Source organism: Sparus aurata, chromosome 14 (assembly GCF_900880675.1).
Source record: "Sparus aurata chromosome 14, fSpaAur1.1, whole genome shotgun sequence".
NCBI classification, from domain to species: domain Eukaryota; kingdom Metazoa; phylum Chordata; class Actinopteri; order Spariformes; family Sparidae; genus Sparus; species Sparus aurata.
The window spans coordinates 17,647,481-17,674,371 of record NC_044200.1 but is presented as its reverse complement, the minus strand read 5'-3'; the positions used below and the strand labels follow the sequence as shown (position 1 = coordinate 17,674,371).

The following is a 26,891-nucleotide window of genomic DNA, read 5'->3' as shown; positions in this document are numbered from 1 at the left end:
CCAGGAATTCATAGCACTGACATTTTAAGCTGCATTGTCCGATGATCGACCTGTTTTTACCAGTTAGTTAGCTGATTTGTTTGGGTGTTCGCCATATCTTGGTCGCACAATACTTTAGAATGAGACGTTGTTATTGGCCAACACACATAGAAAAAAAAGGTTTATTTACAGCCCTTAAAAAATTACAATAATTTCATTTTAAAATTTAAAACCAAAAGATGATCGTAGAGTGTTGTGTGGGGAGGGCTGGATTGAAAAAAGGGCCAGCTCTGGCGGTGAAAGTTGGGTGCAGACCCAGACCTTTGAAGAAAACAACCAGAGTCACATCTAGGCTACGTAGGTGACCTACAGTTATAGGAAGTTTTTTTCCCCGTAATGTTGACTGCTGACTGGAGCTAGAGGAGAAAATGTCCTTTACTTCATGAACACAGAGCTACAGAGAGGAGGAGGAGAACTAGAAGAGACAGAACCGGAGTCTCTGATGAGTGCTGAGTTCACTCAGAGTCGACCTTAATGACAAACGCATACAAACATCGTCTGCTTGTTGTTGCTAGCTAGCTAACAGCTAATATTTAGTCAAGTTGTTACGACAGGAGACAAAAGGAAACGTACCTTAACTTTGTAGCAAGGTTGTGGATATTTCTGGGTGTGAAAGTTTTTTATACATTGTAGCAGAATTCTTACATCTTAAAATCGGGATATAACATTTGAGTACTTATTGCAGCACCAGCTGTCCAGAAACGTGTACTTAAATCAGCCTTTTCTAAATACTGGTCATAAGAACCCATTTCTACTCAGTGATTCATTCCAGGATTTTAATGATGCTTTCTAAAACTGTTTGTTTGCAGAGTGCATCTCTGCTTTCATCGAAGGTTAAAAGCATGAACTGTGACCAGCGTTACCTGATAGTGACAACTTCTCAATAAAGTATAATTCTTCTCCTTTAACACTTTATATGCACATTATTATTGGTAACATTTGAAAGGTTTACCTAATGTGTACTCAAGGGAAATTACAACCGTTGATGCAGCAATGGTGAAAAGTACATTTACATATTTCATAAATTAAGAAGCACTCAGTGTCTTATCACACATAATATAAGCACTATAATACATTATAGATAACATTAGTAATGTATTGTCAATGTCTGTGCTTCTATGTGTTCTCTCTCTCTTTCTCTATATGTCTCTCTCCCTCGCTCTCTAGCCTGCAGCTACAAAACCAGGAATAGATTGGCACCAATTTATATTTCCATTTTTTTTTCTCTATTTTGTTCCCTCCTCCTCCGTCTTCTTCTTCTTCTTCTTTTTCTTCTTCTTCTTCTCCTTCTCCTTCTTCTTCTGCTACTCAGCTCATCCCTCCTGCTCTCTCTACTTATTAGCTTTATAAGGCCCATTGTGGGGTTGCCATGGTAACAAGTGGCTTACGGAGACAGAGAGACAGAATCAGAGAAAAAGAGGGGAGTGTATATGTATGTGGATGCAGGAGGCAAAGAGTTACAGGATTCAAAGGATGCCAGTGAAGAAAAAAAGAGAGTGGGTGAGGGAGAGAGAGAGAGAGAAATAGAATGAGAGTCTAACGTTGCAGCGGGGAGGAGGAGGAAGACGAGGAGGGGTGATGAACGAAAATCAGGAAAATGGAGAGAATGAAATGTGAGATTTCAGGGGGTTGGACAGAGAAACGAGGACAAGAAAGTGAAGGGAACACTTTTTTCCCCCCTCTGCACACCATAAAAGGTCTTTCCTTCCTTCCTTCCTCTCCATATCTGTCTCTCTCCGTCTCATTCCTCTCGTTCTCTTCTTAAAAAAATGCTGAACCGCTCTTCGAAAAAACCAACCCAACATTTATACAATAAAGCTCCGGCCCTGCAGCAGAGTACGCAGGTGTCAGCCACCTGCGTGGGCGGTCAGATGAAAAAGAGGCCTATTTATAACCCGATCCATCGCCGGTGCTGCTGTTGATGCTTTCGGAACTACGGTTTGCATAATGTTGGACAATGCTCGAGAAGATATTCCCCCCCCCCAGTGCCCTCGGTGCAGAGTGCCAAGTGCAGTGCAGTGTTATGCAAAAGCGGTGCAACTGTAGACGCAGTTGTCCTCCGTGAATTATGCAGCGCCCCCTGCGACAAGTCAGTTACAAGCAGGCACAAGTCTGCATGTCCGTGTTTACTCATCTGAAAGGTGTGAAGTTGCTTCATAGATTCTGATACACACTTAATGTAAATGAAAACACAGATTTAGCTCATAATGCACTCTCGTAGATCAAACATTACACCTGTGTTTGTGTTATTTTTTTATGTAATTTAAAGGGAGATTCCGCTGTTTGTCAACCTGGGTCTTATTCTCTTGTTCTCGTTGTTGTCCATTATGACTTTTGGTCATTATGACATTAAAACCAAGATTATGTAACTTTTTGACCTTAAAATAGCAGCTTCAAAATCATTTTGATGTTAATTTCTTATAATAGGCTTTTCAGCATCGTTTTGCTCTTTTGTTTTGATTTTACAGACTGAGCTGTTCTGCTTCGATCTGCTTCGATCATTTCCACTCTCTAAACATTATTTCAAGAAGCAACAGGCAGCCGTTTTAGTAAAATAAAGCTCAGATAAACCCTCTATGTACTACCTGCCAGGCACCAAACTGCAGGCATACTGAGATAGTGACTAGCTGGTTAGCTTAGTGAAGCATTTAGCAGACTGACTCAGGTGTAAGCCTGCCATTGGCTGACTACTTCAGTTGGGAGTTCCCTCCTGACACTATTTTGCAGGGACGTCTTAGCCACATCCTCGGCTTTGCTGATCGAGATGATTGTGAATGAATTTCAAGAAAAAATGCAAACAAGTTAGAGTAGCAGTTGTAGAGCTGTCGGCCACAGCTGAAGTCTCTTGTCGTGTTTTTTCTGATACTACTCCACACACACACAAGCTAAATCAAAGGCGAGCCACAGCCTCGTTTAAATTACCCAGGACATTGATCCACTGTGCAATGCAGCTTGCTACATTAACTACAGGGGTTAGCAGTAGGGGACTGCTTTCTGACTTCGGTTTCAGTTGGACTCCACTTCAAGATTCTTGCTTTGATCAACATCAGTCTTGATGTTGTCCATGCTGTATATAAATATCTATATCAGGCAGAGTGCACCACATTTTATCTGCAGGAGAAGCCTTTATTTCTCTCTGACTAAGACTCTTGGATCGACATGTATAAGATTCTGTGTTTCGCCTTGTGTTTGCTGACATACAAGCACATTTTCAGACCCCTGCTTCTGAATTACCATAAGGAAATTGAGTTCTCTTCAGTTGTCGTGGTCAGAAAATCAACCACCTGAACAAACAAAAGACTTAATACTCCCTTCATAATGCAAATGGCCACAGAGGGCCTGAGTGATCGATGAGCTCTAATAGTTAATGAGCCGCAAATGGCAAACCGCTCCGCCGCTCCGTGTGGGTTCGGTGTGAGGCACTGGCTTTGTGTTTACTTGAAAGAGTTAAGTTCATTAAACCTCTGTCGATTAATTGAGTCCTTTTGTTTTCAAGCATCACACAATTCAGATGCACCCTGACATCAGCTCACAACTACAAGCCGATTCTTCCACACAGCTGCGCGATGGGTCCGTCAGCCCGCTGCGCTCGATCATTAAATCATGCTCGAAGTCAGCAGTGGCAGCATTGATTTGTTACTCACACACACACACACGCTTGTGTTTTTTTCTTAAATCTTCCATCCAGTTGACACCCTCCGCTCTGTCCTTTTGCTCCTCATATTTGGAGCCATTGCTTGTGTATGTGTCTTTGCCAGCATGGCATGAATCCTAATGAGATAAACATGCTATTAGCTGATATTTGATTATAATTACAGCTACACAGAAGCAGAAAAGCAGTCGTGCTAACTCCAGACTCGTTCCCGTCTTATAAAGTGACAGAAATGTTCCCCTGCAGTTCTATCCCAGGTCGAATGAATTTGTACCACCTGTGGTGTGGCAGAAAGCAGATGTGGTGAAATTATAGCTTTTCTATCTGCCCTTTTTTACTCGAGGATGAGAAGAGATCAAGGCTGAAAGCTTCTGTGTCAGATTTGATTGGTGGGAGGACGAGAAAGGTAGAAAACATTCGTCAATTTTCTGTTGTATGTAGTTTTGTTCGTGACAGATTTGTGGGCGTTAAATTGTTCTGACTGATATTTTTAATATTCTGTCCTCATGTAATATGATCACAGAGATGGTTCGCAGTCTTGCGCTCGACCTTGTGGGTCTCTGTGGTGAAATGGCTGCCTCCAAAATGTCCTGCCCTCAGAGATGAGGCTTTAATTAACACCACAGTGTCATTAATGAGCGCGATGGGTTTTGATCACACATTCTGCGTGCTTGCATCATTTAGTTTTCACCTCGGGCAGTCGTGCTAACAGGACAGGTTCTTTGTCTGTGGCGCGTGTTTGATATGTGGACATCAGTTGAATTTTGTAGCCACGCTGCGCGGCTCTGAGGACGGCAGCGTCGCCTGGTCCGCTACTTTTGGATGGATTGCCATGAAATTAAGATCAGATCAAGCTGTACTTTTTTCTATTAATTCCTATTTAGTTAAAGCAACATTATGTCACATTATGACCTTGAAATAAAAGCTTCAACATCATTTTGTTGCTACAGTGTCTTGTAACAGGGTGAATGGCGTCTCTATCACTTGTTTCTGCAATATGTGACTCCAGTGAGAGGGTCGGATCACAGCGTTACATACATGTTTACTTCAAGGTCCAACTTTTCAACACATAACATTGTTAGCACATTACATCTGACAAATTGTTACAGCCCTGGGATTTGTATTTATGACAGTGGCGTTGCACTCAGAAACTGTAGGGAGCGCCAAATCGCTCATTTAATGTTATACTGACGTGCTACAATTAGATCGTGAATAGAGTAAACATACCTGCTTGACATCAGCATGTTGCAGCAGCATTGTCATCGTGAACATGTTTGCACACCAATGTTAGCCCTCAGCTCAAAAGCACCGCTGTGCCAGAGTGCAGCCTCGCAGGAGCCGCCAGCATGACGGGAGGTGACGGTGACTCATGTTTGGAAGCTCTCGACACAAAAGAGGCTCGCACAGGCTCCCAGACTCTAAATAAAAAAAAAAGAGAGTAACAGAATTCATTCAGATGCAAAACCGTCTTGGTAGGATTTTGTGTCGATCATTTGAGAAAGCGGCACAATTGTACTGTATCTAAATGCAATTAGTGCTTTATTTACATCGTTAAATGTAAAACGGTGCAGGGGTAAAACCTCCTTCATAGCTTATGGTATGGTGAAGGAAAACACAATGTGACCCCCAACTTTGATTGTTGCCTTGGAGGCTGTTCATGGCGGCAAAACCATTTCCTAATTTTATTTGCATGTCGTTGAGAAAAACATTACTTTGAGTGTTTTTATTGATATTAACAATTCCGTTTTCCAGACCAATTTTCTTTTGGTCACAGGTGGAAAGCCTGTCTCCATCTTTGGTTGGCTGGCCATGAAAGCACCACAGGGACACTGACGAAAATGAGCTCAGGATGTTCTATGCTTGACAAAATCTAATGTGTTGCATTTCATTAATATATTACATGTTGTCAGTGAACAAAACTAGACCAAACCTGCCGTTTCCCTTTGAGCTGATTCAGGCCCCCGAGACGCTACTACTGCCGCAAACACATATATACATGCATCCCACACACTCAGCCACATACAGACAGTTAATTAGTGTCACCCTCATTTCACATTTAACTCTCAATGCGCACTCTGTCTCTCTCACACACACACACACACACACACACACACACATAAATGGAATTTCAATGAAGACAGTGAGTGATTGCCATCACTCCCGACTTCAGGAGAATCTAAAAATGGGTTACTATATGAGACGGGCCAGTTGCCGTGGCAATATACTGTGCTTTACTCGTATCAGGAATGAAAGTGTAAATTCAATATCTGCAGACTGGCCCCCTCGCTGCCTGAAGGCCGGGGTTCAGATACATACAGGCAATCAGACATGAAGTGATGCTCTCAGCGGGGAGTCTTATCTCTCTGGTGGTGAGAAGCGGGTGGGGGTGGCGGTTGGGACTGACTGACCCGTTTGAACCTGTTAGTGTGACGCTTGCTCTGGTGTCGCTGACCTGAGGCTACGTGTCAGAACGCACAGGAGTCACAAATTGAAAAAAAACCAAAAAAGAGGATAGGGAAATCATCTGGGCAGATTTGAAGTTAACTTTACAATAAATTAGATTAGATGTAGAGATTATAAATTTATCTCTGAGTGATTTTTTTTTAGACCCTGTGGAAAGTATTCTTGAACAGAAAATTGTTGTTGTTAATTTTATTCAGTCAAAATTACAGCAGACAGTTATACATCACATTAACCAAACAGCTATTACCCTATCATGTTTTACGACCCTTAAAGGTGATATAAATGTGTGAAATTCATGCAAGAGCTTTAGTTTAAAGGTGCACTATGTGAGGATTGGCCTCTTGTTGAATTTGTACTCAGGACAAGTATAACATCGCCAGAGCAACTGCTAACTGCTGCTAACTGTAACTCTATTCAGACGTCCTTCCCCCAGTCCTACCTCTGAGTGTTGACGTTTCAAACAACACCTGAAGGCAGCACGTCTACAGCTCTCACATATCACTCATTGAATGTCTTTACACTTTCTCAAATAAACGGTCCAGAGTTCAGGTCCTTTCATCGCCATGGTCCTACAGTATCAGTGTGTTTGGTAGCCTAGCCTAGCACCAACCATTGGCTAGCTCGGCGCCTGAGGCTCAGGGAGCTGATAACGATTTACCCAGGCCTGTGGCGCTCAGGAAATAGGGCTCAGTCTTAAATCTCTGGGATGACTGACAGCTCCGATATTACTCTGTAGTTTTTAATAACAGTCAGTGTGGCGCCACAAGAGACGGAGCGATGAACACAGCGCTATCAGATGTTTGGATCATCTCCCGGCCCCTCCTGCCACCGCGCGCACACACACACACACACACACACACACACACACACACACACACACACACACACACACACACAGAGGAAAACACCAAACAACAGAGATAGTGTGTGTGGTATTTATAGTGTTTGTGTGTCTGTCTGCATTCACCCGCTCACTGTTCATTTGAGCCATTTTAGCCTTCTCAACGATGAAGCAATTCAAAGTGCTTTACGTAAGACAGAGCCGCATTGAGAAGAGATATAAAAAAGACACGAGGCAAAATGAAAAAACAGACAAATATGATTCCAAAAAGAGTAAAATGAGATAAAAGATTAGGCTCAAATAGAATAAAGCCGATCAACACTAGAATAGAAATTACAGTGCGCTGCAAGATATGAATAGACGTAACTTAATAAAATGCAGTAAGTAACGAAGTCTTGAGCACTGATTTTAAAATAATTGAGAGTTGGAGCAGATCTCCAGCTTTTAAGGGAGTTTATTCCAGATTTGGTGCATGAAAACTGAAAGCTGCTCCTGCTTCCTTAGTTTTGAAGTTTTTCAATAGCTGATAGAACCGGACGTAAAGGCAATATAGACCCTTCACTTTATATGGACGAACTGTCTAATTTTCTGAGTTTTGTCCGGGAAGCTTGTTTCGTTTGTTTCATGTCTTTATAAATTAAAGTTCAAGGGCTCCTGACACAGGAGTGTTTGTCAGCCTGTCAATAGCAGCTTAATTATGAAGGCAAAGTCCCTCTTTATAGATGCATAATACATCTGAAGATTTCACCACCCGCGTCCAGCTCCTCGACACTGTTTTATTTATTTGTACCAGCGTAGGATTTCTCCGTGGTGCTTTGTGCTTTTCCTGACTTTCTTTACCTTATTAGGAGCAAAGACATCAATAAAATGTGGAATTTCATTACTGAAATGATCCAGAAGGTCGCCGACTAAGACCCGAGTGGGAACAGGTGTGGAAGGTAAAGACTGGATTAATAATTCATGGGTGTTTTCAGCGATATACAGTTTTCTGATTGAGCCTGTTTCCGGGTGTTGGTGGGGTCACTGTTTGACACAGTGGGAGAAAGAAGAGGCGTATTGGGGGGAGTAGAGGTTGGGCGGGCACCTTGTCCAATTCCTTAATCTCCACCCTTACTTTGTTATCCCCAAGAGGCGATTCGTGGAGGACCGATGAGGCTTTTTGGTGGCTTATAAGGCTCATCAGCCCGGGCAGGAGGGAGCTGTTCTCTCCTCTTGTCGTCTTTGTCATCAGCGGAGCTGGTGTCACAGAAATGTGCTCGGTTCGTGTGGCGGCAGACGATTTGGCGCTGACAAGTGGGTGAATTTCAATACGAGCGTTAACCGGCGCTTCCGTTTTATCAGTGAATCCTCAAGCGGGTGAGGCAGTGAAAGGGGGAGGGAATCAGTAGACTGATCCACACGCTGACATTGAGCGTGGCTCCGAGGCTGCGGCGTGTCAGGGTGAAGCACTACTTTCATTCCGGATCTGCTCGCGATGAAGATGCAGTGAAACATCTACTTTGCAGAATTTTGTTGCACCAGGAACCTTTTATGATGTTTTTTAGTAGGAACAGAACTTCTAGTGTTCCCCTGTGCCACTGTTTGGGTTGAACGGCTTTTACTGTAACACATCAAACCACTCGCTCATCTCCCCAGCTTCTCTTCCCTCCCTTTTTGACATATAACCTCGCAGCTCTGTATCTCTACTCTTTAATCCATCTCCCTCCTGCCCCCCCTCCCCACCGTCATTCAATCCTTCATCCTGTCACTCCCTTATTTCTCCAGCCACTTTCCCCGAGCTCTCATTCTCTCCTCTGTCTCTCTTTCTCTGCCTGTCATTCACTGTTGTACGCGCCTCGGCCGCCCCCTCACTTTCCCCCTCGTCCTCGCTGCCGTTCGTGAAGCCGCCTCGCCTCGCCTCGCCTCGCATCCTTTTCAGGTTTGCTGTATTGCTACAGTTTGTACCTCCATAACTCTTTTTGCCCTTCCATTTAAACTCTGTTTTCCATTCAGGCAGATAGCCGTCTTTACCATCCATATTTCACCTTTTCAACCTCCCCCACCAGGTCCTTTCTTCCCCATTCTCCTTTTTTTCCTCTTCCCTGAAGCAAATATTTCTTAAAGAGTCAATTGTGAAATGAAAAGAAGAGGATGTACTATGTGAATACATATATTTTTCTATTAGCAGAAGCATCCTCCCTAAGCACCCTCTGAGAACTGTTTACTTTCCTTGTCATCTACACCCATTTCATCATGTTGCCATATGAAAAGATGACTTTAGAGTTGAGTTTCCTTATTCCCCAACGAAATTAAATCTTAAAAGTTATTGCTTGCAGGAGAAAATGAAGAAAAGTTACTTTGGAAGAGCTGATACTTTAAAGGCCATTATTAGCTGGTTAAAGACCAAAGCACGTCTCAGTGCAATATAACACACTAACTGTCAGCAGGTTATATCGAGATATCACAATACTTTAATTTTAAGCGTGCTGTTGCTCGTTACTAACATCCTGCAATGCCGTGCACGAAGGATATCGAGGAGCTGCTCACAGCTGCAAAACATTTCAGTGAATTGCAGAGGGTGGTGACACAGCTGGAGGATGATCTTACAAAACAAACTTTAAAAATATATTGTGTTAATTTTGAAGTTTAATTAGCAGTGTTATTCTTAAGTCCTCGATTGGTTAATGCTTGTTGGTGCATGTTAAGACCTTTTTCCATGACGTTCTCACGTGTGACAGCAGGATGAGCAAGTGTAACTAATAATGTTAATTATGACTGCATTCCCCAACCAGTTCCAGATCTATGATAACGCGCAGCCGCGTTCACTGTCATGGTTTTCCGCGGTCCCTGAATGGAACAGAGCCGTCGTTAATGTTATTATTTACACTTGTGCTAAGCGTTTCCTAACTTCTAAGTTAGGAAACGTCTCCGTTAAAATGTCTGTTGTGATGATATCTTGTATACTAACTGCGAAAACACACTGACAGTTGGTATTTATTACCTACTGTGTTAAATATAGTAATACAGTAGGGACTCTGCACAAATGTATGCATGTATTTCCTCTGTTTTTAAACTGCGCACTGCAGAGCCACAAAACAAGGATTACAGTAGCTTTGTCCTGATCCCACACTTGTACTCTGCAACACATTCTCACTCCCAACTCGTCAAATCCGGCAGCTTGGTCAGTGGTCTTAAGCCTCAAACTACGAAACCCTTCTACCCCTCTAGTTTAAATGTAACAGATGAATGGCTCTGCAGTTAAATTGACAACAAAATGTTATATGCTATGACAGGTAAGACCTTCAAAATAAAGCTTGCTGACAAACAGGTCACATATAACGACATAGTGTTACTTTTGGACTGTTATTAAGACATTGTGAAACTGTTGTAGTTTGGTTAAGTTAATGGAAAGATCATATCAAGGCAGGCAGCTTGAAATAAGAAAAACAATCATGATAAATAACTACGTCACCTGACTTCCTCCTTTGCATCCGTCGTAATCACTGTTGCCACTAGACAGTAGATACTGTGTGTTGTTTCCGGTTGCTGTTGCTGAAAGATGATGATGATGATCTTAATTTTTTTCCCAATGTGCTGTTTTTGTAATGAGAGCACATTTATTGTATGACAAACTTGTGTGGACATATGGCAATCAATCTGTGACTTTGGAATGACCACTGCTCATTAAAATGCACCAAGAGACAGAAAAATGTGCTTTCACAGACTTATTAATTATTTTAAGAAAAAATTAATTCTCATTACCTTATCAATGCATACAGTGTGTACCCCAGGAGTGATGAATCCAAGGCAGTTTATGTATATATAGATGCCAGAATGGGAGAACAAATGGTGTTAAGGTACATCGCATTAAAGCTCAATCTCAGATCTAATCTCTCCCACCCACTCTCTTCTTCTCTGCCTGTCTTCCACTGATGGGTGGGCGGTGGGAGGATGTACACAGCTGAAGGTTTTGCCTCTCACAGTTTATCAACTTGAGGAAGTGATGAATGCACACATCACTGCTGCAGTCAGTCAGTCAAACAATAACATAAATAGATAAATGAGTCCCCAGCCTTTATCAGCAGGCCAGATTCTCACTGATCCTTAACCATCATGGAGTTAATTCTGTACCTGTGAGTAATATTGAGACACACTAATTTATTTTCTTTGTTTGTTGCACAAGCAACCCATACATTACTGCAGTTGTTTGTTGAGTTGAACACAACTTATCAAAATACCAATCAGCCTCTGGGGCTGAGTGACTGCATGCCACAACACGCGTGTATATGAGTGTGTGTTTGCGTACTCGTTACGCAATAAAAAATGCAGGAATGCAGAGTGATGCTGCCGCTGCTGTTTCACCATCTGATCTTAGACACTGAAACTTTGCTACTGCACCGCATTTGTGTACAGTACATACAGTGTGATGGTTCCTTAGTTTGAGCTGATGTTGCCTCGGATGCCCAGGTAAGAAACACACACACACACACACACACACACACACACACACACACACACAGAAGAGGAGAGTCAGTGAAGCAGGCTGCAGAGCGATCTGTAGGCTCAGGAATGGATCAGAGATGAAGGTTAAAGCTGCGCACAGAGGAAGACTATCGATTGTTTGCAGGGGAAGAACAAGCAAAACAAGAGTTTTCCTGCTTGAGTTGAGCCAAATTACAGTTCTGCTGCGTTTTCATTCCAGTAATAATGGCTGGCACAAGTTGCCTTGCGTCGATATTCTCATCAGCTCGACTGGTGTAAGGTTTTGTTGCTCTGCCTCAACTCAAAACTTCAAAAAAACAAACTCTCAGACCTTTACTTCGTCACTCACAGATTAATCAGCTCTACCTCTCTAATGTTTCTTCCTGCTGTCTAGACACAACATGCACACACACACGCGCGCACCTTGCTGATTTGATTGCCGTTTATCAGCCGCACACTTTTCCCCTCGCTCTCCCGAAGGCCAAAGACACTTAGCCGCCCTTAAAAAAAAAAAAAAGTGGGAGAGATGCTAATGCTGGGGCTCTCTGTTGCCATAGCGATCAACTGGCTCACCTGTTGCCAACGGTTCGGTTTTTTTAAAACAGCGGAGAAGCATAGAGAGAGAGCGATAAAGGACTGCATGACAGGAGCAAACACAGAAAGAACAGTTTAAACGGAAAAAATATCATGAAGGTATCGATGCCTTCATGGTCACATCGAAATGTAGGAATTCTTTGTGTGATGAACCAAACCCAAAGAGATTGGAAGTGTATTATTATTAAAAGTAAGTCCAACACAATTGTAGGTTTTTTTCTCACAATTTTGAAAACTGTGCAGACAAAGCAAATAGAAGTTAAGTGCAGAGATCAACACTGTATTCATGAAGATCTTTTAGCCACTTAGTCCGTTTATCCTGTTGAATATTGAGGATTCATCTTAACTAAAGAGCTTTCAACTTATGTAGGGAAAAAAAGATGACAATTTCAGTGGATGTAGCGCTTCAGGATCAGTCTCGTTTCCATCCTTCATTACCTGAAAACTGCTAAAGGCTGTTTGATCATTTTAACCAAAGCAGAAAGTTGAGGCGCAGCGATGTTCACATTTCAAGTGGCTCTTCATTCGAGGAGCGACGTTTTAATATTCTTCCAATTTTTTTCCCACTTTTATTCCTCCACAATGAGAGGAGCTCGAGCATCTGCTGTTTTAATCACAGCGAACGATGCCAGTTAGTCACTCTTATGCGAGGGACTCTGGCAGACTTATATTTTCTTATGCAAATCTCTGCTCACATTATGTAATTGTTTCATATGGAAATGTGTTAGGGAACAGTCATGGGGTGGTAGCTTAAACTGGCTGAGAACAGTGTGTGTGTAAGTGTGTGGGGTGAGGAGGTGGCAGGCAGCAGGACTCGGTGGTCAGATAACTAGATTGTAAATTCAGTGAGAGTGGGGGCACTATGGGGCTACTTGCAATTACTCAAGTGACAGTTTTGATTACAAGAGCCTAGTTTGCATTAATGTGAGCGTGGACAGGCACTGTTTCGATTCATTCTTGAGACGACATGATTGTGAGACTGTTGAGAGTGTTGATTTTTATCAGTGGCCGGGTGCAGGGTCTTAACACACAGCGGCAGGAAACAGAAAGAAGGAGAGATCTGGGCTTGAGACACAAACACACAGCTTTCTTTCCAGCTACTCAGAGAGTGTAAGGAGTTGAGAATATTATGTCATGAGAGAGTTTAATCGGCAGATGACTGGGAAACAACATAAGAACGCGGGAAGCCTCTTGCAGGTTCCAGATGCATGTTTGTGGACTTTAAGTTAGTGTTAACCACATTGTTGTATTTTAAAAATGTATGAATGTACTTTTTATACTATTAGGCACAATCATTTGCTTCCATGTAATATGGTTTAGTATGAAAATCTATGAGCAGACATGTGTGTCTCAGTTTAAGGGAAACATTTATGTTCCTTTCAGCTCAGTTTTTGGTCTCCTCCAACTCAGAAGTCAAATACTGGGCTCTTTAGTTACTAAAGGGTCAAGTTTCTTTACTAGCTAGTTGCTAACTTTACCTGTCTGTAACTTGGAGCTGGGGTGTTACAGTACACCGCAAAAGTAGCATCTGGAAAAGACGCCTGAGCTATCTATAAGTTTGTCATTCTGATAGTCAGAACTGTACTTTTACATCGGTCTTTTCTTTCCAGACTACATCCACCTCATGTCTGTCCTTTGTTTCTCAACCAGATGACATTTCTTCAATTTTTTCTCTGTTAAAGCTGTTGTTAGTGATATTATTTTATTCAAATAAGTGTCAAATAGATGTGATTTTCTTCTAGTTGTTCAGTGACAGTTTAAATATTCAGTTTCCTTATAGCTCTGTTTTTGGTCTCCACCAGCTCACAAGGGAAATCTCATGCTTTAAGTAACAAAATGCTCCTATTTCTCCCTGTAGTTGCTCACTTTGGTGGTCTGTAGTTTGGTACTGGGCAGATAGCATACAGTGTGTATTAATTTCCTGTATGTGATTTAGTCCTTATGAAGCCCTCCACCCGTCTCTCTATCTCTAATGCTTATTTTACACCTTTATTAATGAGTCTAACTCCATAAATCTGGCATTAAGTTTTAGTCTCACTGTGTTAGGAGGGGCTGTTCCCCCCCGAGGATTTAAGCTTCAATCTGAATCTCACTGGAACATAATGTTAATTCTTTGCTACAGTCTACAGTCTGTAGACTGAGCTGAAGATTCATCATTGTTAATTTAAACGTGTCACCTCTTTGGCGAAGTGTAATAAATAATCCAGGAAGAATAAGAATAAATAATGCACCTCTTGTTTTGCATCTCGTATCAGACGGACGACATCTTTTTAACATGCAAGACAACTGCTGTGCCCCCGAGTGTGACTTTTTTCGCGGATGTGAACATAAGCATTTGTAAACTGACAGGCGCAAGGACATGCACACTCTGACAAGGAGCGTGCATCTACAATTACACAAACGCTAATACACGGAGAATCAAAGGGAGCTTTCAGCGGCTTTTCTTCCACCCCGCTGATCGCAGACAGTGAGTGGGCCATGAAAGCCTTCCCTCAAAAAAGAAATCCCAGTCAGCGGTGTAAGAACGTCTGCCCTGATGAGTTCATGCGTACATGCACAAGTTCAGACACCCAAACACACAGTTTTGCACTCAGACAGTGAAGGAGCAGAGGTGTAAAATCCAAGTCAGGAGTTCTTTTATTTTTCCTCGGAGACGCAAACAGCTTTTCAACAGGGAGGCAGAAGACGTGTCGCCTCGTTTCTTATCTTCCTATTTGCAGCTTTGGTTGTTTTGCAGTATTTTTTTTTTAGGCCCTTTGCTTCCCTTTCTCTCTGTTCTTTTGTGTACCAAACATTTTGTTCTCCATATTGTGTGCTTTGTTTGTGCAGCGAGTGCACTTTTCTGATTCCTCTCCTGTTTTCCTTGTAGAGTTAATTTATTGGTGTGTATCATTGTTGTGACAGAGGCATTTTATAAAAATCTGCATGATTTAGTCCTGATCAGTCAGTGATTTTATTTTTGTTTTTGTGTTTCCTCCTTGCAGACGACGGGTCGTACCAGCGAGACCCGCCTCCTCCTGCCCCTGTCTGCTCCTCCTCCACCTCCAACACTCTGTTGGATGATCGCAGGAAGAGTCACATCCCAGAAGAGTTTGCAGGCCTCCTTCATGGATCTTCCCCGGCTTGTGAAACCCCAGAAACGCCTTACCACCTCTATAACCCCAAACCCCGCAAATATGCCTCTACAGACGTCCAGAGCGGCCTGCTGCAGACCCCGGAGTTCAGCATCGTGATCGGAGGAGGACCCACACAGGTCTTCTCTAGGACAGGGGGCGAGTCGCCGCCTCAGTCGACTGCCATCGACCCCCACAAGCCACAGGTGGTGTACCGCACTATCTTCCACACAAGGGTCAACCAGGACCAGGCCCGACCCAGAAACTGCGAGCAGGTGGATTCAACTCGTGGCTGGTCTACTCTAGATCGCCCACCCTCCTCCTACGCTGGTCAAAACGGGGAAGTTCCAGGGTTAACAGGAGGTGTGCCCAAGGGAGGTTCATCAGTTGCTGGCTACGAAGAGAGAGCTTGCACCCTGGGAAGGATGAGGTCCATGCCCCGCAGTGTGTTGGACCTGCAGCTGTCCAAGTCTCTGTCCAAATCTGATTCCAATCTGGTAGCTGTGTCTCCCATACAGGTAAGTTGTTTCTGACATGTCATGTCTTTTTTCATTTTCTTTTTGGATTGGCTTATCTCAAATTAACCAACGATTATCTAGTAATGTGAAGGGTTTACAGATCTAGTACTGAGCCTCTTGAACTGCTCACACACTCATGCCGGCCGCCCAGATAATATCAAATATCAAATCATCATGTTTGATATTTCTCATTTAAAAATCTCGATCATTATGTGCTTTTTACGAGCCGGACCAAAACAACTGATCCCGGGGCAGCTGACACTGCTGCAGAGCAATAGAAAAGAAAGAACAGAAAAGCCTTGTTTACCACAACTCTGCTTTTTTTATCACTGCAACGTGTTACTACAGCATGTTGTTGCACAACACTGATCTCCATTTTGTTTACGTCTGCTTACCCAGAGCAATGCTGCAGAGTGGTATTCATTAATACTGAACCAAATGTAACGCTGCACCTCTTTTGGACGTCAGTAAGAAACCAGCCAAGTGTGAAGTAGATCAGATGAACAGTTCTCGAAGGACATGCGTCACAGACAGACAGAGAGACAGACAGAGATTCCTTGCTTGTAGTTAGACATCAAAGAAATGAAAGTGCTAACAAGAGCATGGTTTTTGAAAGAGCCCATCATTTATGTTGCATTATGAAGGCAAGTTAAAACTTTAACACTGTCTTTTTTTGCTCTGCAACTCTCTCGCTCTTTCAAGTCTTTTACATAAGAGGCCAAGTATAACACGAAAGTCTCTTTTTTTACTGAGAGTTAACAGAAAAAACTTTAAATAAAAGTGTAGGTCAGCACCGAGATCTAAGTTGAAAGAAAACGCATTTATTGTAAATATTCAGTTGAATGAATTATGCAGCCGTGGAGGTAGTTTGCATCTTGCTGCATCATGTAGTGACTTTGGAAACGGCACAGAAACCAGTCCAACCAATTAGATAACTCACTAAACTGGGCCACAGTGCTCCCTGCTGTGCTGCACATTTAGAGACTTCTTCTCTAATTCATAGTAAATAAATCATAAGCTGAATACATAGTCTGTTTGATGAAAAATGCCTCATTATACTGTGGATGAAACTTTGATGAGCACTGAGGACTCTCTCGATGGTTTTTAGCGTCGGTTGACCCTATTTTTAAGGTTAAAATATTTGGCAACCATTGTCTGACGTTTTATTATGCTCGAAAACAATTTGGGTTTTGTCTCGTCCAGGAGGAGCACAGCTGGGGCTCTGGATCTCGTGGCCAGGGGCCTGGAAGTCCAAACCCGGGAGAGGGTGCTAGCCCAGGGGGAAGACTAGAGAGGACGCCTTCTTTCACCGCAGAGTGGGAAGAGGTGAGAAGAGCTTTTTCTTGACATGTACAGGAGTTTAAGTTCAATAGCAATATTAAAGGAGGGATAATCAGCCGCTTTACTGTGACACTACATAGATTTCTATCGTAAATCTCTAAAACAGCACGCTTCTCTATGTGAACCATCTCTGCAGGGGGGCAGTGAAATCCACTGCACCCACAGCAGTGAGCTGCTTCAGTTTTTGCCTCCCTTTGAAATCCACTCGACTGCTACAGTGCAGAAGGAGCCCCAGTGCTAATTTAACATCTTCCCACATTGATTTTCTTCTGTAAGCAGCACTGGAGCTCCAGGGAAGACCAGATATAAGACAAGAATGCAGTTTCTGTTATAGAGGGGAGTGAGAGCGAAGGGAGTAAGAGCAAAGGGAGTGAGAGCGGAGGTCGCTGCTGCTGTGTGAGTTTTGGTCTCGGTGTGTTTGTGCCCGGGGCTTCTTCAGCATTAACGGGTCTTGACACAGACGTGATCCATTGACTGGACAACACTGTCGGATCTCGCCTCTTCATAAACTCTTTGGGGTCACAGACACATTAGCTTCTGCTCACTAGCCGCAGACAACACACACTTTTGCAAACTGATGCGTGCTGAAAACAAAAAACAAAAAAAATCTAAGACTATTTTATTCTATAATGAATCCGTCTCTATTTTTAACATATTGTTAATGCATGCGAGTTAAAGGTGCATTTTTGCGTGCCTCTCCGCATTTAGATGTTCATTAGTGCCTCAACACAGCTCATAACTTGCTGATGGTGATGAATTACCATATGGAATTTCCCATAATTCTCAGCAATTAAGGTGACCTTTCCTGTTTAATTGCGTGCTACGGGAGGATGAGATAACATGGCTTCAGGGAAACTGGAGTGATATATGGGGAATTCAGAGGAGGAAAAAAATCACAAAGTTGTTCTTTTTGCATCCCACGCTCAGGAAAGAGAGGCATTATTAGCAAGAGGCGAATCACGAGGGATGTCGCACAACACTCGATGATGTGATGATATCCATACTCATTAGTGCTACAAGGCGTAATTACGGTAGTTTCTGTATGTTACAAATGTGTGCTTTCATCAAATCAAATTAATTTTATTTATGAAGCACAAAATCACAATCGCATTACATCAGCGGGTTTTAATCCTGCTTCACCTTGGATATTTCTTGGTGTTACTTTCAGTTATAATGTTTTGCATCGCCATTGATCTAGTCAACTTAATCGCTGTATGTTACATGCTGGGTTTAACATTTGCAGTTTAGATCGTCCTTGTTCGTGGTGACAGTGTTGTCAGCGAACCAATTATTTCAGAATGTTGTGACACTGCTTAAAAGAAGTGCAAAGGTACAGACAAACTTTGCCATTCATTGAAATATATTCACCATCTTTTTTTTTTGAGGATTTTAGGGTTTATTAACAACATTTCCAATGCATTCACTTCCTGTTTAACCTTCAAGAGAAGATGGCAAATTATAGTGATGTTGCTGTATTCACAGACAGCAATTACATTCTTCTTCACTTTTTTCATTTCCATGACAAAGGTGAAAAAAAATACATAAAATGTTGGAGAAGGACAAGCACTAAACATATGAATAAGTGTTGACGGCATATGTCGCAGAGACCTCTTGTGTCTGGTTTAATTTTAGCCATATCTCAGTCGAGTAAGCTCTGTTTAAAGGGTCACTCCACTTATTTCACACATTAAATTGTGTTTGCCGGTCTTATTCTACTGCTACATATGTGAAAGTTAAAAATGAAACGTATGAACAGTTCAAAAACAAATGATCAATCTCGATACAGCAGAACCAGATATATTACCTTTTTTATTCCACGCGTTCCTCTTCTTTTGTCAAAATCAGGCACCTACATTACCCACAATGCAATTTAGCCGCAGAGTCATATCGCTGTAGGCAATTTTTCAGATTACATGCAGCTTCTTCCGGAGCCAGAAATAGCTTAACACTCCTTTTTTCATATATGCAGAAGTACTCCCCAAGACCTGTCAACACATTTTACCAGTTAGCCTTTAATCATCTGCTTTTCTGTACCAGTTTGTTTTGCCTCGAGGCTGCTTTGTGTGCGGTGACATCTGCAGAAATTGCTACCAGTTTATCGAGCCGCCAAGATAAGATAACCTTCATGCTCTGCCGGCTTCCAAACACTGTTTGCATTTGTCAGTCCCAGACCTTTAAACGTGGCTCTCAGACCAGTCGCAGCAAGGCCAGTTTCCTCTGACCCGTGGTGAGCCAGCGGTCCTGACAGGTGGATGGATGTGTAGGTCGCATAGTTCAGCGGATAGCAGCAGGTCCAGGGTCAGGGATGACCGGTTGACAGCCAGCAGCCAGACACTAATGAAGCTACTGTAGCTCCCTCCGATTCCAGTCTGCCTCTTCCTTCATCTCTGCTCCAACACATCTTTTTTGCTTCCGCTCCGCTCCTCCATGTTTTTTCAATTCACAGAGGGAATGAGTGACATTCAGCGCGCCGGCTGGCGTAATGATCTTGTTATGTGACACTTGAATCCAGAAATAGGGGTTAGCCTTATTACTGGGAAATGACTTTTCCCTTGCACATGCTGTACATCTCTGTAACTCTGGTTCTGTCTCTCCCTCTCTCTCCCATTTGTTCAGATCGACAAGATTATGAGCTCCATTGGAGCTGGAATAGGCAGCGGATTGGACATCAAGGAGGACACCTCAGGTGAAATACACATGATTATATATGTCTGATCATGGGAGTAAATCGGATTTAAAGGATAATTCATGGTTTATTACATCTTGGGTCCTACTTTAGTAGCTTCAGCCAACTTTACTATTGAATATAATAACACTGTACTCGATGTGGGAACAAGTCCAACAGGGCAATAAACTGTTGGATTATCGACCCAATTGCCAGAAAAAACATTCAAACTTGCAGTGTTTCAACTTTGTTTCTTTAGGTTCAATTAAAAGATGTCTCTTGTCATAATTCTTTGTTAAGGTTTAAGCACAAAAAACACTTGGTCAGGGTTAGAAAAACATGTTTTGGCTTAAAATACATGTTTTGGACCCTACAAATATGGCTTTAGGTGACCCAAAGTCCCTGGTTTCGCTGCCACAGACAAATGTTGAAACACAGACTCGAACTGGGGTCACTGGCTTTGTAGACTTGTTGTCTGTAACTCTACCTCCATCCCTTCTACCTTCCGATAACTGTCAAGCTATAAACATGAAATGTGAATGTCATAAGGCACATTTTACGGTAAGTGGCCTGACCTGACACATACAAATCTGAACGTATCTGTGGTTTGCAGAAATTACTGACATTTAATCATTCAGTGCGTTTATATGACACTCGAGAAAAAAAAATTACTGGGTTAGTCCGATTATGATCGGATTTTTAAGATGCATGTTTACACCTTAGTCTGACTAAAATCGGACCGGATCGGATTTCTCGTAGTCGGATTAAAACACCCAGATTATTCAATTGATAGTCGCATTACTCATGCATGACGTAAAGAGGTCAGCCAGAGGTGGCTCTATTACCACTAGTTGAAATGGGTACAGCGCCACCTATCATACCGGGGTATGACATGCTCCGGCCAATAATTCGATTTTCTCACCAGCATGTATACTCGGATAATTGCAGTTGTCCGATTGAGTAGCATAGTCGAACTATGGCTGTAATCCGACTAAACTGTGCATGCAAACGTACTGACTGCAACTGTCTGAGTTTATCCAAATTTTTTTTAAAAGGACTTAACAAATTAGTCATATTATTTCCGCCACTTTAAAGGTAAAACTGGAATTCATGGACAGTGCAGTAGTTGAAGTCTGTAAACTGTCATGAGTGTTTGCAACGGACTGTTTGATTATCTGATAAAGAGAGTTCAGCGTTGAGCCCGTTAATTAGATAAATTGCAGGATTCCTCTCGAGTAGACAACGGGGAATCCCCCCGACTGGGCTTCCAACTAATAACGAAATTATTATTTTCATCATAGATTAATCCGCCGATTATTTTCACCAGTAATACAATACTTATTTAGTCTATGAAATACCAGATAAATGTAAATAAACCGTGAGCCCAAAGTGGCGTCTTCACATTGCTTTTTTTGTCCAACCAACAGTCCAAAACCCAAATCATTCCCTTTAAGAAGCCCGAGCCAGCAAATGTTGGATATTTTTGCATGAAAAACAATTGAAATGATGAATCCATTAACAAAATAGTTGGTGGTAAATTTTCTCTCGTCATAAAAAGGAAACCACCACTGTCCTGTAGAGCGCTGCAGACAGTTGACCCTGGTGGCTGAGTGATGTGGAGAGAGCGAACGGGTGAAGTCAGTAAACATCCTCGTTGCTCTTCGGCTGACAGGATGCCAACTCTGAGAGGTGGAGAACTGAAGACTTACAATTGTCTCCCTGCCTAACTTCCAATGAAAGCTTCATTCATCATAGGAAACCAAAAGGAACGATGGCCAAAACTACAAAAATAAGAGCTGAATTGTAATAAACCAGAATAATCCTGTTGATGTGTATGAGCGTGCGTGGGCAATTCTGCTTTTTTGACTTTCTTGTGCGCATCGAATCCCCGCTTCTGCCAGTTTTTTCACCTGCGTACCTCGAATCCTCCGCTACTCATCTCTATTTACTGCGATGATCCCCTTCTCCCTTGTGTTAACTCCCCCATCCTCCACCTCCTGATCCTTTCCCCTCTCATTCCCCCTCCTCTTTCCATCTGCGAAATGCAAAGCCGCTGCTAACCATGGTTACCACGGGGAGAAATCCAGTTTGTGCCAAACCAGCCCCTTCCACGACCACCTCTACCACCACCAACACACACATACAGTCGATACACCAAACACACGCATAAACATATAGATGCGCCTGCATGCATACACTCAGAGTGCTGTGTGTGTATGTGTGAGTGGGAGGGAGCTGGGCTTCTTGCAGACAAAGAAGCTGGAGCTGTTGTGATGGCTATTATCAGCAGAGCGAGCCAGATATCTGTAGAGAGAGCAGGGTGACGATCAACACCCCGAGAGAAGATAGAGACGGGAGGTAGACAGAGGAGAGCGAGTAAGGTAGAGAGAGTGAGGGAGGGAAGAAGAGCTCAGAGAGAGAGACACAGAGAGCAGAGAGATAGAGAGAGAGGGAGAGAGAGAGAGGAGGCTGCAGAAGCATACAGATGAGAGTGGGAGTACTTGATAAAGAGAAATCTACAGTGCAGGCAGCTCTCGCTCTTTCTCTCTCTCTCTCTTTCTAACACACACACACACGCGCGCGTGCACGCACACACGCGCACGCTCAGGGGAGCAGCCAAGCGAGCGCAACAGCTGAAAAAGGAAGCAGCTGCTGCGCTGTGCGCGACAAACACACTCGCTTCTGCTCGCGGATCTATACCTCCAGTCTCATCCAACACTCCACCTCTGGCAGGATTTTAACCCCAGGACGGGAGCTCTTTTCTGGATACAACTTCGGCCGTCACCCCCCCACTGGATTCAGAGAAAGCAGCATCTGGACGTCCTCACCTCCCCTTTACCCGCTTGCACCCTTGCATGCTGACCCCCCTCCATCCTCACCATGCCTCTAGCCTAGCCTCCCCTTCCTCCTTTTCCTCCTCCTTCACCTTTTTTCCTCCCCTCTACCTGCCTCCCCTTCACTCTCCCTTTCCTCCACCTCCTGCTGCTGCTGCCTTGCCAAAAGACTCCTCAAAAGCATGGCGGGCTCCTTCGACAGCCACTTTGCCCGCCATAACATGATGTGGCAATGCCAGCTGTCTCAGCCGGACTGCCGCTGCTACCGCGTGGACGGCTACTCCCTACTGAAGCGTTTGCCCCTCCACCCCCTCATAGGTCCCCGCTGCCCGCTGCAGTCCGTGGGCCAGTGGCTCGACTCCATCGGCCTGGTCCAGTACGAGAACCACCTGCTGGCCAATGGATTTGACAACGTCCAGTTCATGGTGAGTGTTTTCTCAAGTGTTTTTTTTCGAGAGATCTGGATGCACAGACTTTATGGTTTCTCTCCCCTTCTTGTTCTTGTTCTTGTTTCTGTCTTTGCATTGGCTTTGTTTGCTCCCCTTTCATGCTTCCAATGTAATCTCCCCGTTTGTCACACCTCCCTCTAAGCTCTCCCTGCTCCCCCAAGGTGCAGCTCATTTTCTTTCCAGTGATTAGTCGTCTCCTTCACTGTTTCATCTTTCATTTGTCAGATTCCCTAATTTTTGTATCATCTTCCTCCCTTCCCATCATCACTGCCTCTCCCCACTGATGCCATGTGAGGTCCTCCCACGCACAGAAATCCTACGCCACATCTCCAGCATCGAGCTGCAGACATTCATGCTCATACTACACTGAAAAATGCATGCCATAAACATGCATGTTTAATGCTTTTTTTAGATGCATTTGTACGTGAGCGCAAACAGAAATACAACCACCTGTAGCCTGCGGATCAGGGTGCAACCTGATCCCCCGTTTTATCCGTTGGTCTCCTTCATCCACAGTGACGTAGGAAGAGAAACTCGCATTCAGAAACTCTTTTTTGATCTCGATGTGGGTGTGCGTGTATATGTGGGTTTCGTAAGTATGCACAGGAAGAGACTCTAACGTTCGGTGGGAAAATGAGGAGAAAGAGGGAAAGCGGAAAAAGAGAAAACTGCAGCAGAGGCAGAAAAATGGGAGACGGAGCAGAGGGATGCTGACTGGATGAGTTTATCTGGAGTTGCGGATTGCCGCTGCTGAGGGGGGAGAAAAAAAAAACATATCTCAGATATGGGAACTTCTCAGGACCAATAAGAAAAGATGTTAAAGGGTTTATCCAAAGGGGGGTTTTAAAAAGCAAAGTACTAAACAGCGTTAGAGTATTTTATCAGCCACTAGAGGAGAATGTGTGTATTTATTTGACCTCAGCAGAAAAGGCACTCAAACATTCTTTCCTGCCATGAGGTCAACTCACACTGAATGCAGGCTTTTGTATATGTATTTCTGCGTGTGTATAAGTAGGTGTGTGCAGTCTTGTCCTCCACTCACTGTGACCTGCATCTGTTCATTTGGTTACCCTGGCAACAGGAGGGAATCAGAGAATTTCTCTATTTCATGTGCTTCTCCCACACGTGGTCAGCGAGTGCGTCTGTGTGATTTTTGCCACCCTGTACAGTACGAGCGCCCTTAAGCGTTTAAAGCTGGTTCCCGAGGCAGACAGAAAGTGGCCTTTAATTGTGCGTTTGAGGACTCACGTCTACACTCAGACATCTCCCATCTCTGCAGTGGCTGATTATTGTTTTTTTCATTCAAAACCAGTTCAAGACTGCTGCTGATACACCAGCATACAGACCTCATCTCCTTCTTATTTAGCCCGTTTTCCTCACATCAATTCAATCGATCAGCTTTATAGGAATGATTTGATCTAAAAACATCTATTTAAAGCGTTTAATGTATGCAAGCAAGGTTAATAATGCATATTAAGAATGCATTCAAATTGGTGATACTTAGAATACATGGAATAAAACAGCTAATCAGTGATGACATAGAACAAGGATGGGAAATTCTTTGTTTTACCTCTAAATCCTTGCAAAGTGTCACAATTGCATTCAGCATGAATATTAGGTTTTCCCACAGATTTGTGTGGTTTGCATTCCAGGCTGTCATATAAACTTATAATTTACCAATAATCTGTATTTGGTAATGATTTTACTGAGAAATATACTTAACCTTCTGACCAGATTCAGTTGTGTTCCAGCAAATTGTTTCCCCACTCCCAAAAAGTGTGACTACTTTTAAACTTAAAGCAGCCATGTGTTTTTATTTTTTGCCCACTTGGGGCAGCACAACATGCTTTAGTTATAGTTCTTGTTATATTATTGTTGTAGTTCTGTATTATAGTTCTTATAAAGTTGTTGCTATTCATTTGGAGTGTCTCTGGCTGTCTAATATAGTCCAGTGTTCACATTTCCGTTTCTGTTTTGATTGTACCGATGCCTGAAGGATATATCAACAGCTAGAAACTCTCTTAAAGGGTAACTCCACCAATTTTACACGTTAAAGTGTGTTTACAGGTCTTTGGGAGTACTAAATATGTGAAAAAAAGGAGTGTAAAGTTTTTTTGTGGCTTCAGAGGAAGCTGCATGTAATCTGATAAATTGCCTCCAGTGATTAAGTGGCTAAAATGCATTGTGGGTAATGTAAGACAAAGTGTGCAGAATAAAAAAGGGCAATATCTCTGATTTCCCATTTTGGTTTATGTGATTATTTGTGCAATACTAAAACAGTGGACTGCTTTTCAAAACCAGACTCCTACCTCATCCACAGTGCAATTTAGCAAATGATTTGTCAGATTACATGCAGCTTCCTCTGGAGCCACAGAAGACTTCAGTAGTACTCCCCAAGACCTCTAAACAGAATTTAATGTGTAAAATTGAGTCCAATATTTACTCTCCTTTTTAACCGATGCCTGAGGGAAACATCTCGCTCTTAAGCTACTAAAAGCCCCGCTCAGTTCACCATCCAGTCACTCGCTTAATCTGTTTGCTGTGTGGAGCTGAGCAGGTAGCGGACAAAGGCTTTATCGGAGCCACCTGCTGCTGGCGGAAACTACGCCGATGAGACCGAGAAAAGACTGGTTAATGCCGGTTAATGCTGGGGTTGCCCTTAAAAACACGCAGTCTTTTTTACCCGGTGCTAGTATCAAAACTTAGTGCAGCTGTAAAATAATAAAAAAAAAAAAAATAGAATTTTAAAAATTCTAATTCACATTTTTCAGAAAACAAGATTTCTTAGTTTTTCACCTGAGAAATTCCTGTAAATACCTTTTTACTGTCACCATTCATAAAATCATTAAATCAACCGCTGCCTTCAATTGAAATGATGTCGTTTTGGAGAAGAAATTGAAAAGTCAGAATTTTTATATTTGAAATATGAATGAGGAGTAATACAAACACAGAACTATTTATTTTCTCTATAACTGAAGAAACAAGCTGGAAAATAAGGTTGAAAGCTAGAAAAGTGGTGGGGTCCACCAAATATTAGAAAAGTAAACCAGTATGAAATTGTGTTGTCGTTTAAGGTCAGTTTGTTTATTCATGAGTTTGTTTATTTAGTTTGTTTAGAACTCAGTCAATGAAGATTTTCTCTTCTGATGACAATTTCCTCTCAAAAACTACGTAGTGGACCTTTAAATGAAAGTCGATCCATGTTTTTGCTATCAGCAGGGTTCACCCCTGTGAGATGCTGGCCGTCTCCAATCAAATTCAAACATACATTTACTTTTTTCTCCCTTTTCTGTTTATTTACATCACATATAGACAATTTCTTAGCTCAGAATGTCTTTTTTTCTCTATTAGTTGCGTCCCCAGGTGAACCCTCCATTCATTTACACACCCCCTCACGCTCTCCTGCCATCATTCAGTGTACCGACGTATTTTACTCTCATTTGCACCTCGTTTCGAGGCGCAAACAGGTTTTGGCAGCACTTCTGAGAGACTTCTCCGCTCTCCTGGCCTCGCCCCTCTTGTCTAAAAGTGTTACTCAATGGCTCAGTTGTCTCGTTTGAAAATGCCTGTTGGATACAATTAATAAAGAAGATGAAACCGCTAAGATGACTTCAAAGTCCTTTTCTCTCTGAGACTGGGCGTCTCTCAGGGTCTTTCTTTGTTGAAAGTTGTTCTCGCGTCCCACTTGCTGAGCGGAGTTTTTAACCTCGTTTTGTCGTTCATGACTACACAGGAAGGCAGTTAATGTTTTTCGACCTTGGGAAAACCACCACAAATTGATATTAATGCAGTTGAAGGCGCAGGCTACGGGGGATTACATCGGTGTTTGCAAAGCTCTTTTTTTTTTTTTTTAATCGCTGGCTGTGGATTCTTCAAGGAGAGGTGTGGGTCAAACTCATTCCAGCAGCACTCAGAGTGGGG

General features: G+C 42.8%; 1 protein-coding gene across 5 annotated transcripts in view; it reads left to right on the top strand.

Annotated features, from left to right (window-relative positions):
• anks1b (ankyrin repeat and sterile alpha motif domain containing 1B) overlaps positions 1-26,891 on the top strand; it is a 242,117-nt gene that overhangs the window by 158,646 nt on the left and 56,580 nt on the right. For all 5 annotated transcript variants that reach the window (XM_030439329.1, XM_030439332.1, XM_030439330.1 and 2 more), the window contains 4 exons: positions 15,035-15,681; positions 16,885-17,007; positions 19,639-19,708; positions 22,840-22,946. In XM_030439329.1, the coding sequence (XP_030295189.1) occupies positions 15,035-15,681; positions 16,885-17,007; positions 19,639-19,708; positions 22,840-22,946 (947 nt within the window). The remainder of the gene's footprint in view (positions 1-15,034; positions 15,682-16,884; positions 17,008-19,638; positions 19,709-22,839; positions 22,947-26,891) is intronic.